This window comes from Vicugna pacos, chromosome 15, assembly GCF_048564905.1.
Source record: "Vicugna pacos chromosome 15, VicPac4, whole genome shotgun sequence".
Lineage (NCBI taxonomy): Eukaryota > Metazoa > Chordata > Mammalia > Artiodactyla > Camelidae > Vicugna > Vicugna pacos.
The window spans coordinates 31,070,257-31,082,396 of NC_133001.1; the positions used below are offsets into that span (position 1 = coordinate 31,070,257).

The following is a 12,140-nucleotide window of genomic DNA, read 5'->3' on the forward strand; positions in this document are numbered from 1 at the left end:
AACCCTGCCTTCCCCACCCCAGCCTGGCAGCTCACTGCTTTGATCCCCTCCTCTGACTAAAGGAGGCCCTGACCTTGCTGAACGGGCTTCCAGCCCTGAGGGATGTCGGAACCCTCACCCACCTACCTCTCTACCCCTGAGGGATTTCCTCTCCTGCAAGCAAAGCAAAAACACCACCAGCCTTCCCCTAACTTGTGACCAGTCCTGAGCAGTGAGGGCAGAGGCTAAGGCAATGAGTTGCTCTGTGCGGGAGCTGACAGGACAAAGGAATGTCCAGGGGAGGCCCGCTGGGCAGAGAGCAGGTGGCCACAAGAAGGGGAGTTTGCTCCTAGTGCCAAAGGCAGGCCTGATCCTAGACAGAAAATCATGCAAATCTCAACACTAACTCTGTGCCAAGGAATTTGCTAGAAGTTTTTACAGACCTGACCTCATTAAATCCTCACATGTCTCTAAGAAGGTGGAACACCCACCTTACAGATGAAACTCAGAGAGGCTGTTTCCAGCCCAGGCCTGTCTGCATTCAAATCTCAGGCTTGTGGTCCCACCACCCTGCACCCTGTGATCGCAGGTTGTCTGCCCTCAGCCTTGGCCAGTGGGATCCCAGAGCAGGGGAAAGTCCTAGAGGGTCTGCAGGAGAGGGGCCAACGGCCACTGTGCCTGAAACCCAGTCCTAGGCAGAGTTGGCAGCACGTGGCACCCCACTGACCACAGTCAGTTAGCAAGGGAGGTTATCAAGTCCTGGAGCTGGAACCACAGCCTCTCTTGGTGCTATCCCAGGTTCCCAGGAGCCCCAGCCCTCATCTTTACCCACGGGCCTGCCCCTATGGGCTCATGAGAACACCACGCGCTGGGAAAGTGGGTAGTGCATAGTGGGTGATGGCCCGCTGAGGTGGGTGGACAATGGCAGAGAAACTCGATTCTCAGGATTGTTCTGTTTGTGGGAGAAGCCCCCAGATCCCCAGGTCATGGCAGTAGAAACTTGGCAGGGGTGCCCTCTGCCTGTGGGATGGTCTTCATCATGGACGTGGACTTGGGACCATCACAACTTTGGAACTGTCGGGACCTGGGAATAACCACAGCAGGCTGGCGGATATACAGCAGGCTGTTCCCACCAGGCCTCCCTCTCCCAGGGCAACATTGTCGAGTCCACAGTCCCTGCTGCTGCCAGAGCAGGTAGAGGCAGGGAGGTAGTCTCCTGTCTGTATCTGTAATGGGAAGGGGGTCTGGAGTGCTCTGCATATTCCAGAGGGCTGTGAGTTGCCAGGACCAGCACCTGCCTTCAGGCAAGCAAATGTCAGACCACTCAGGGCTGCGAACACTCTCCTCAACCTCACCCCAGCTTGGCCCTCCTCCCCAGGCAGGGTCTCTCAGGGCCTCCGATCACCCCTGCTGAGCCCTGCCTTGAAGACTGCAACTGAGGCTGGGTTTAGAGACCTCACAGGCCACTCAGTGTCCCGGGAAGGAGGGGAGGGAGGGAGGCCTGCAGGGTTCCCCTTTGCCAGCAAATAGGAACCCTGGGTGTTTCTCAGCAGCTGTTGATGCAAACCCCAGGATACTGAGTCATTGTGGTGGCCAGCTGAGAGCAAGCACTCATCCCTGAACACTCGTGCTAGGGTAGGAAGACCCTGGAAACTTCTCTCAGGTCCACAGCCCACGGAGCCCATGGAATTTCTTAACATGAGCTCTGCATCTCCCCTTTCTTCTCTCTCCCCCTCCACTCTCCCCACCTCCCTCCCTCCCTCTCCCTCCTTCTCTCCCTCTGCCTTCACCACTGCCTTGGGGTCACCTGGAGAGGACTCAGCTCCCTGCCGCCTGGCCTCCTCCCCCACGGTGTCTGCCCTCCTGGCGCCAGTGCTGGGCATGGAGTTTGTCCTGGGCCTGGTGGGGAACGGCTTGGCCTTCTTCATCTTCTGCTTCCACATGCGGCCCTGGACGTCCAGCACAGTCTTCCTGGTCAGCCTGGTGGTGGCGGACTTTCTCCTAATCATCAACCTGCCCCTGCGCGTGGACTACTACTTCCGCCAGGAGACCTGGCGCTTCAGAGGCGCTGCCTGCAAAGTCAACCTCTTCATGATGTCCACCAACCGCTCGGCCAGCGTGGTCTTCCTCACGGCCATCGCGCTCAACCGCTACCTGAAAGTGGTGCGGCCCCACCACGCGCTGAGCAGGGCCTCGGTGGGGGCAGCCGCCAGGGTGGCCGGGGGGCTCTGGGGGGGCATCCTGCTCCTCAACGGGCACCTGCTCCTGACGACCTACTCCGGCCGCTCCTGCCTCAGTTACCAGCTGGGCACGCGCCCCTCAGCCTCACTCCGCTGGCACCAGGCGCTGTTCCTGCTGGAGTTCTTCCTGCCGCTGGCGCTCATCCTCTTCGCCATCGTGAGCATGGCGCTCAGCCTCCGGCGCCGCGGCCTGGACAGGCAGGCGGGCCCGCGCAGGGCCATGCGCGTGCTGGCCGCGGTGGTGGCCGTCTACACCGTTTGCTTCCTGCCCAGCGTCATCTTCGGCGGTGCTTCCATCGTGGCCTTCCGCCTGCGGGCCTGCCCCACCCTCGACGTCTGCACGCAGCTCTTCCACGGCTCCCTGGCCTTCACCTACCTCAACAGCGTCCTGGACCCCGTGCTCTACTGCTTCTCCAGCCCCAGCTTCCTCCGCCAGGGCCGGGCTCTGCTGGGCCTCACCCAGAGCTCGCAGGGTCCAGCCAGGGATGAGAACTCCTACCAGCTCTCTGCACGCCGATGGGTGTCCTCTAAGAAGGCAGAGGCCACGGGAGGCTGAAGGCGGAGGTCTCGCTGGAAATCTCGGAGGAGGACTGACCAGGAAGGCCCCTCCCCGGACTGGGGGTCTGTGGCCGTGCCGCAGGAGCGAGGACAGGCAGGCTCTGGGCGGGAGGGACAAGGTCACTCCCTGGTCTATTGCCAGCACAGGGCCCCTCAACCAGCTGGACAAGGGACATCTGCAGGAGCCAGGTGGGTGGCAGGAAGAGAAAAGGGTCTTGGCTTGGAGTAGTGTGCCAGGGATGATGTCTCCACAGCGCAGAGCACGACGGCAGGAGGAGACAGGCAGGGGCTGTGGGAGCTCCAGCTGCCCAGTTCCCGGCCAGAGCCTGATAACTGAGAGCAGAAGTCTTGCTTAACAACTGGAAAGCTGCATTTTCTGTGATCTTGCTTTTCTCTCTCAATACTAGTAAAGTTCCTTTTGAACATGCAAGCCTGCCTCAGCTGTTCCAAGGAAAACCAAATAAATGTCATTGGGTCCATCTGGCCCTGGCATCAGTAGGGTTCAAAGTGAGTTCCCCAAGATGAAGGGACACTCTGGTGACAGAGTGGGGAAACTGTCCAGGGCACTGCCCTGTGTGTCCTTAAAGTCAGAACACTTCCCCAGGAGAGGCCCTCAGGCTCATAGGATAGGTGGCCTGCCTGGACCCCTGGGAGGCCCCTGCTCCTCTCTGGCCTCCAGGTCCCCTCTGCAATCCCGAGGTCCTGCCCAAGGCACCAAGGACCTTGCCCTGCTCTCCTCTGGGATGATGTGAGGCTCTTCAGCCTGGGAATTTGCCACCTCCATCCAGTTCAAGCTCTTGGCTCCGCTTAGACCCCCTCACCTGGCTTTCCTCAGCGCCAAGTACCCTTCCCTGGCCCTGGAACCTGTGGTGGCTGCTACCACACCAGGAAGGGACACTGGGTGAGGCAGGGGCTTCAGGGTCACCAGAGCCGGCCCACTGCCCTCCCTCAGGACCAAAGCCGTCTTGCCCACCTCCACCCCTTTCTGTTCTGTTCAGTATGCCTGTGTCAATGTCTGAGAGCACCCGAGATAACCTATCTGCTGACCAGGGCCCCCACGCACAAGACGTGTATGTTGCATGAGTCAGGGGTTTCTTTTGGGGTGGGGTGATGTGTCTGTCCTCTGTCCACAGGGGAAGTCACAGGGGGCACACAGCCTTCAGGGCTTCCAAAGGGCTACAAAGAGGTGATTAAAGCCCCAGACATGCACCCCTGAACCCCACATATCCTCAGCCCCAGCATCTCAGGAGAATGAACGTCCCCCAACACACACACCTCTTCCTGCTGGGGGAGACAAGGGCCTAGGACTGTTTCTCCAATCGTCACCCCAGCCACAGGCTTTTAGGCTTCAGATACAGGGTCTGATGGGACCAAATCCCCTGTTCCCAATTGCTTTAATCCTCTTAGTCCAGCCCTCTTATATCATGGACAGAGACGCTCTCACTCTGTTAAAAGTCCCTAGGGCTAGTGGCCAAGGCCCAGGAGAGTCACCCCCACGCCAGCAGGGAGGCATCCAGGAGCAGTGTGGATGCTGGAGTGGGAGACACAGCGTGTCAGGCAGAGGGAGGCGGCCTAGGGGACGAGTTGGATGGGTATTAAAACCCATCTCCTGGTGTGTCTTCAGTCAACTTCCCTTTTCTGAAAGCTCACCAGCTCCTCTCAGAAACCCACAGAGATATTGAGAACCCAAACTAAGTGGTGGAAAGGAGTGTGCCACCTGGGCCACTCCAAGGTGTCTCTTTTCCCCCCAAAGACCCCCTACTCTTCCTTTGCTTTGGGACTGCCTTTTTCTCACTGGTAGAGCCACTCCTAGGAACTCCCTCCCCATCACCTGGCCATCCTCTGCCACCATGGGGAGGAGTGGGACAAGCCTGGGCCAGTACAGCCTCAGTCTGAGGTTTGTAATTTCCAAGTCAGACTTTTTATGAGAGGCCCAAACACGCCTGGAGTCTGGGGATGGAGCACTTTCTCACGGAATCCTCCACTTCCCACCCAGGGGCGCTAACACATGCTGTGTGCTGAACACACCTTCCTTCCAGTATCTTCTCTTCCCACATTTGTACCTGCCTGGGTTCAGAGCAACTCTAGCAGCAAATGGGGCTCCATGTGTCATTTCTTCAGTCCTTCTTTCCCTGGACCCTTTCCCTCAACACTGCTACCATGTCCTGCCACCCTCTCAGCATCTGGGCTCCCTCTCCTGACCTGGTGTAAGAGAAATGACCAGATGGCCCCACGGCTAACAGGCACTGCCGCCTCCCCTAAAAGGTGCCCAAGGTGGCTGCTGGTCACAGGGTGTGGGTCCGTGCTCCCAAGCTGCCCTGGATACTCCCTGCCCCTCATCTTGAAGCTGAGGGCTGCCCTCTCAACAGGGGGTCTGGGTGTCACCCCATGGGAAAGAAGCAGGGCTGCAAGCTGCTTCCACACTCTTCGTGTATGGAAGGGCTCCCTGTCCTAACCTTGGCCCCCTCTCTGGACTTAGTTCTTCATCTATGCAATGGGAGCAGTGACCCTGGCCCTTGTCCAGCTCCAGGGGCTGGAGATGGAAATACCGGACATGGCCGAGTGAGTGAGGAAGACAGTTATCATGGGGCAGGGGTGGGGGACGGACTGAGAGGGACGGGGCAGGAGGACAGCTAACTGTTGAAGTGGAGGGTTTTCTACAGACGGGAGGGTAGTGGCTGTGCTGGTAGGAGGTGAGCTGGAGATTGGCTGAGTAAAGATCCCACTGCCCACATTTGGGTTTCAAATAGCATTTTGGTGCCCGGAGTGGGCTGCACTACCCAGTGTAGATGTTGGGCAGCACCTCTCTACTCTTTCTAATGTGACCTGCTGTCGTCCTGAGGGATGAACAAACAGCCTCCATGACTTCACCCCAGGGACCGTGTGCATGGGGCAAACAGGCAGGGCTGGGCTGACCGGCCCGTAGTCACTAATCATCCAGTGTTTGCTGGGCATCCATCAGGGGCCAGGCACAAAGACACCAAGGCAGACAATACAACTCTGACCTTGAGTCCCTTCAGGCCAAGCCTGGGAGAGAGACATGCAAATAGATCAAACGTAACCCAAACCAGTGTAATCCAAGGACTGCAAGTTTGTAACCCACCGCTGAGAGCACAGGGCGCAGAAGAGCCAGCTCTGCCCAGGTGTCGGGGTGATGCATGTAAGCTGAATCTTGGAGGATGAGGAAAGTACGAAGGGAACAGCATCCCTGGTAGAGGGAAGGGCATGAACAAGGGCACAGAGCTGAGAAGACCTGGTGTGTAGGGTGAGGAGATCACTGAGGTAAGGGAAGAGGAGGCCTACCGACAGAGTCAGGAGACAGGCAGGAAAGGCAGGCTGGACCCAGCCAGCTCGGGAGCCTGGGCTGGGCCTGCAGACAATCCAAAATGGCAGGAAGGGGAGTGTGCCTGAAGTTTTTAAGAAGTCAAGGATGATCAGTTTTGCATTTTGGTCAGTTACTCTGGTAATAGTGTGGACAGACTGGTGAAGGGATGTGGGAGACAACTTGTGTAGGAAACAATCTGTATTTCAAGCAAGGGCCTGAATAAAGGGAAGCAGCAGAGAGCACAAAGGTGCAGACAGAGAGGCAGAGCCCAGGTTAAAAAGAGAGGTGACTCTGTGGAAGATGGGTGGACGGTGATGCATTGAAGATACAGGAGGTGGAGCAAGTTGGAGGGGCTTGGAGGACCTGCAGGTAAACATGTACAGGAGCACACTTAGGGCTGAAGATAGGATTTCAGAATCTTCCTCTTACTGATGGGAGTTGAGCTTATGAGAATGGATGGGGTTATGCTGTCGGGGAGGGAGAGAGTGAGGAGGACCAAGGACCATCCTTTTAAAAATCCCACAAGTAAGAGACACACAAAGAAATACGTAATGAAATGTGCAGAAGAAACCTTTAAGTAGGAAGAAAACCAGGAATGCAGCAATAAAAAAAAAGCATCAAAGAAGTATTATAAACAAACAAACAAACAAACAAACAAACATAACAGAGCCATCTTTTATGAGCGTAAAAGCCAAACATAAAATACCCAGACAGGCTGCAAAGTGCCTCATGCAAGATTAAAGCATTTTCAGAATTCCTAATTGCATGCTGAAGAAAGCTGAGGTGAGAACCAAAGTGTGTGTCTGACACTGTCTGGTCAGGCAGCTTGGACTGACACCCTAGATTAACACCGCATGGTCTGGTGCTATCAAAAACCGCTTCTCAAGAAGTGATAGGTGGTTGTTCATATACAACTTAATAATATGCAAAATGTTCTATACTGGTTATGGATTCGTACATATGCATTAATTGTATAAAATCATGCATTGGGACAAGAAACACCAAATGAGGGAAAGTGCAGATTTCTGAAATGGAGGCACATGGAAAGGGGTGCAGATTTCTGAAATGGAGGCACATGGAAAGGGTGTTCCCAGGTGATTTCTACTATGTCTTAAGTTTATCTTTGTAAAAAAAAATCTGAAAAAATGAATATTAGTAATATCTGAATGTTACGTAGCATTGCTCTGGATAGAGAATAAAGGAGTCAATGTAATGAAAAGTACAAAGAAATGCACCATGAGGACAACAGCGTCAAGTGCTCAAGAAAGCTCAGAGGATGACCAAAAGTCATGCTGAATTTGGCAATCGGGAGGTCCCTGGTGACTGTATCAACAGCAGACTCAGTGAGTGGCTGGGATGAGGCAGAATGGAAGCCATAAAGTACTATAATGGGTTAAGGAATTAATAAGATTTGAAGGCACAACTCTTCCCTCTTTCAAGAAATCTCCCAAGAGAGGGAGATGAGACCATAGCTTCCATGAAGCTAAGAAGAGGACAGATGTTTTTGTGCTTTGATTGTCCTGTTGTTTTGCTGACTGGGTGGACAATTTAAACACAGTGGTATGAGGAAAAGGGGAAGAGGGTGAAGATGCAGGAAGAGAAGAGAAGGAAAACGGAGCAGTAACACTCTGCTAAGCACTTTACATGTACCAATTAATTTAGTCCTGCAAGGGAGGTACTATTATCCCATCTTATAGATGAAAAAAACTGAGGCACAGAGAGGTTGAGTGACTGGCCCAAGGTCATCCAGCTAGTAAGCAGCAGTCTGGTCTGGGTGAGGACACTCTACTGCAAGGCCTTAAGGAAGGTGGGGGGTGGGGAATGGATCCAGGGTGCCAGGAGGGTCCTCTAGCAGCCAAGGGGCACCGCCGTGGGCTGGTGGAAGGGCACTGTTACATACAGTAGGTCTTGGAGTTGGGGGAAAGACAGGTGAAGGGATCCTTAGAAGGCTCAGCTCTGAGGGGTGAGGGCTTCAGGAGGGACAAAGGATTGGAAGAGCCAGTCCTGGGAATAAACAAGCTCTGGAAGAACACATAAATGGCCCCCTGGCAAGCAGCCCAGAGAGGCCTGGTGAGTCGGGCACTCAGAGCTCTTGAGAGGCCAACAGTCCCTGCAGGTTGAATGGCTTCCTCCAGCGACCCCCTGCAGTTCAGAAGCAAGATCAGAACAACTGGAAGATAAAACTTATCCAGAAGAAACCTCTCAGGAAGTTTGATCATAAAAACCCAGTCCTGGTGATGGAAAGGATGGTACACCCTGAGAGATAGGGCACACGACACTTTACAGTGAGCTTCCAGAGAGACGGAGGTACTTGAGCCAGGATTAAAGGTATTAATAAAAAGATACTAAGAACCATCATGTCAGATTTCACTGGGGGTGGAGGAGTCTGCTGTGTTCCACCTCGAGGGCCCCTCTGCTTCCCCCAAACCTTCCCTGACCCCTAGTCCAGCCTGGCTGAGCCCCTTCTCCTGGAACGCCTACAAGTATCAGCACGGCTTTGCCTTAACTACAACCTTTCCTGTCATCCAGTAACCCACGCACATATGTCTTGCTTTTCTCATGAAACCTGAAAGAAACTCAGTGTCTCTCTCTCTTTTTAAAAAACAATCTCTCATAAATCCCAGCAAACTAGGGTCATAAACATGGGCTGAAGGGGTCCCAAGTGAGCCTACAAGGGCCCCAGCACAGAAACTGAGACAGAGTTTACACTGAGTCAAACAAACTTGAATCAATAAAATACACAGCAGAGAACAATTTCTCCCCAGCGGGTTGCAGCACTCAGGGCCTGGGAAACAGTGGAGGATGCCAGGCACTAGAATCAGGCTCCCTACACATTTCAAATCACCTCAGACATGATCACTTCTGACTTTCAGAGCTGTGGAGGGTGGGATGCAGAAAAGGGTGCTGGGCTTCATGCTGCACCCACGTCACTCGCACAGGAGCCTTTCTGTCAAACCCACGGGTGGGGGCACTACCGCATGCTCCCTCAGTTCACCATCCTAGTAGCCAGGAACACGTCCCCACTCCCCTGGCTCTGGGGACAGCAGGCAAGAGTGGTTGATGGCGAAAGTCTGCCTGTTGCTCCTCATACCTCCAGACCTCGGGGATACAGGGTCAAAAGCCACCTACTGGGGTGACCTGCCCTCATGAAACCTCCATGTCCTCAGGATGTGGCTTATGACACAGCAGAAGAAAGTGCAGGCCTTGTGTCTGGAGAAAGGCCTCTGAGCATCTCCGTGTGGCCGGGGTAACATTAGACTAAACAGCCTGACCTCAGAGCTACATGGGGCAGGGGAAGGAGCACCTGACACTGGGGGCTGGGAGCATACCTGCACTGAGCCCTGCATCGGAGCCACTGTCCCAGTAAAGGACAGCATAAAACCAGGCAGGAGTTCCAGAAATTTATTGGAAACACAATACAAATTGATTAGTAGATGGTGACTACTTACAGACAGATGGTCCACGCCGTAATACCACGCTTTGAATGAATTATCCTGGGGAAACACTCATGACCACTGATGCATGGTCTGGGTTGGTGTTCTCTGGCAGGGAAAGCCAGGGGTTGGGGGAAGAGGAATGGGGAGGGGTGGGCAGAAAACTGGGACACAGCTTTCCTGAGGGGAATGGTGAGGTGGGGCTGCTAAAGGGCTAAATTCCCCCAAAGGGAAACTTGGACAACTGTTAAGAATAAAGCTCCCCCACCCCAACCCGGCCAAAAGCACTTTCCTCTCTAGGCAGAGTGAAGGAGAATCCATAAAAACTCAAGGGGGCAGCTCCTCCTCTTATCCTTACTGGGGTCATAGGACACCACGGGCATAAACACCAGACTTGGACATGACATAGACTGGACCGAGGCCATGCACATCTTGGGCCTGCTTACCCTCTGATCAGCCCCATGCCCTCCCCTGCTCTGCTCTGAGCGGTTGGGGTGGGGTGGAGGGGCTGACTGCTGCAGGTTGCCTGTCCCAGGCTCCCAGGCCTGCAGGCTTCCAGCTCAGTTTAGCTAACGAGGCACCTGCAGAAATCTGGAGGGCATGAGGAAGGGAGAAGCCAGGCTATTTCTCCTCACTCTGCCCAGGGGAATATTTCTGGCAGGGGACCATGCCTCCTCGTAGCTCCAGCTCCCACCAGATAGGTCCTCTGTGGTCCCAGGCCCTGCCCAGTGGCCCTGGTCCCCCAGGATCTGGTAACATGTCCTGTCCCATGTCCCAACAGCTGTTGCTCCCCATCTCCAGGCTGCCCTTCATGCCCCCGTTTGGCATCTCAACTCTTCTTGTTTCTGTGTTAAACAATTCCCTGGATTAAAAACTCCTGTGTTTTAAATATATAGACTGGTTCTGTTTTCCTGATTGGACGCTGACTGACAGAAGCTGGACTGTGGACAAGGTAGAATTGTGAGAGGCGTGCTGAAAAAGCCAGTGTGTCCTCCTCCCTTGCACCACCTCTAGGAAATCAGGGATGTGTGGGTGATGATGGAGAAGGAGAGGGAAGATGACTTGCAGGCATCTGTGTCCTCATCCAAGAGAGCACAGACCAGGCTCAGCACAGCACCACTGGGCATGTGTGCTTCGGGCCATGCAGACAGGCTCTGCGTGTCACCTAGCAAGCTCACTGCTCACAGCGGTGACACTCCACTGACACCCACGATGGTGATCCCGTAGCCCCCAGAAAGGAGGTGGCTGGGAAATCCTCTTAGCGCCAACTGCTCAGAAAACAAAGGCAAGTATCAGAGGCTCCTTGGCGCCCTTCCTCCATTCCCTGGAGGTTCAGGCTGGGGCACTTCCCAGAGATGAAGTGAGAGCGTAAAATCTTAATCAACATCCTCTCCGTAGGGGGACGGGGCTGCAGACACAGGAGCTTTGACTACAAGGTGAAGGAGAGCTGCCTTGGTACATGTGGCTCAAAATGAGCCCACTTGTCCCACAGCCAAATTTGAACTGTATCTAGGCTGGGCCTCCCTGTTCTCCCCTCAGCCCCGGCCTGGCCCTGGTCTCCAAATCTCCTGGCCTGGGTCAGGAGGGCGTCCCCTAAAATGTAGGCAGCAGAGTCACGGGTGGCTAATTGTTTCTATGACCACCAGTCACCTTTGCACGTGGGTCAGGAGAGGAAAGCGAAAGGGTGAGGGAACATTCCACCTACGTCTGTGTGCACAACAGATCCAGGGCAGGGCCCAGGGAGACAGCTTGGCTGCGTGGCATGTGGCGTATCACGTGAGAGCCAGCTGCCCCATCTCCCTGGGTTTTTTCTACAGGGGCCCCTGAGGGCAGTGCCTGCCACGCGGCCCGGCTCACTGAGCACCTCTGACACAGGCCCACCATGGGGCCCTAAGCCAAGACCCAGAACAGCTCCAAGAGTTGGCAGTGGTGAGAACATCCCTGGGATCACCCTGCAAAAGCCTAAGACGAGAACCAACCCCTCTTGAGAGGAGAAGCCACGATGACTGCAACACTGGAAAAGAAAAAGGCAGTTCAAGCCACGAGCGTCACCTTCAGCCATCACACATCACATCCTCTCTGCTAAGCTGAACCCCGCCTCCGAGGACCTAGACATCTTGAGTGTCATTGCCATTTTAGGAGTACCTCCCTCTGTCTGGGGTGGAGGGGCAGTCAACTCAGTTGGAGCCACTCTGTCTTGCAACCACCTAGCCATCTGGGGCATCTAGTATAGCCACCCAGCTGCCTCCCAGCTGCAGACCCCAGGGACAGCTGGGAGGCCAGACTTCAATTACCTTTCATGCTGCTGTGAACCTGTGCCCCGCAGCCTGTCCCTGCAAACAGAGGCAGAGGAGTGGCCAGACTCACATCTGCTCGGGGAGCCAGTGGGGCACTAAGTCATTCCTATCCCTGCTGTGTGCACGGAGTGCAGAGCAGCCAGCCTGTGATGCCTGCACAAGGGCCGGAGCTGAGGGCAGACAGGAAGCACCCGGGCTGGCAGAAACCGGGTGCAGGCAGGTCTCCCGGGGCCCAGGCACATGTGCTCACAGAAACATTTGGGCTGGAAGGGTGGGAGGGGGCTCATGGTGTCATACACACAGACTC

General features: G+C 55.0%; 1 protein-coding gene across 1 annotated transcript; it reads left to right on the plus strand.

Moving 5' to 3' along the window:
- The first annotated feature begins 375 nt into the window (after positions 1 to 375).
- On the plus strand, positions 376 to 3,207 carry OXER1 (oxoeicosanoid receptor 1). Its single transcript, XM_015245468.3, has one exon. The coding sequence runs from the start codon at positions 1,663 to 1,665 to the stop codon at positions 2,773 to 2,775; it is 1,113 nt and encodes a 370-aa protein (XP_015100954.2). The 5' UTR covers positions 376 to 1,662; the 3' UTR covers positions 2,776 to 3,207.
- The last annotated feature ends 8,933 nt before the right edge of the window (positions 3,208 to 12,140 follow it).

Excerpts from the sequence above, each read along its gene's own strand:
- OXER1 (XM_015245468.3), top strand. The coding sequence starts at position 1,663 with ATGGAATTTCTTAACATGAGCTCTGCATCTCCCCTTTCTTCTCTCTCC.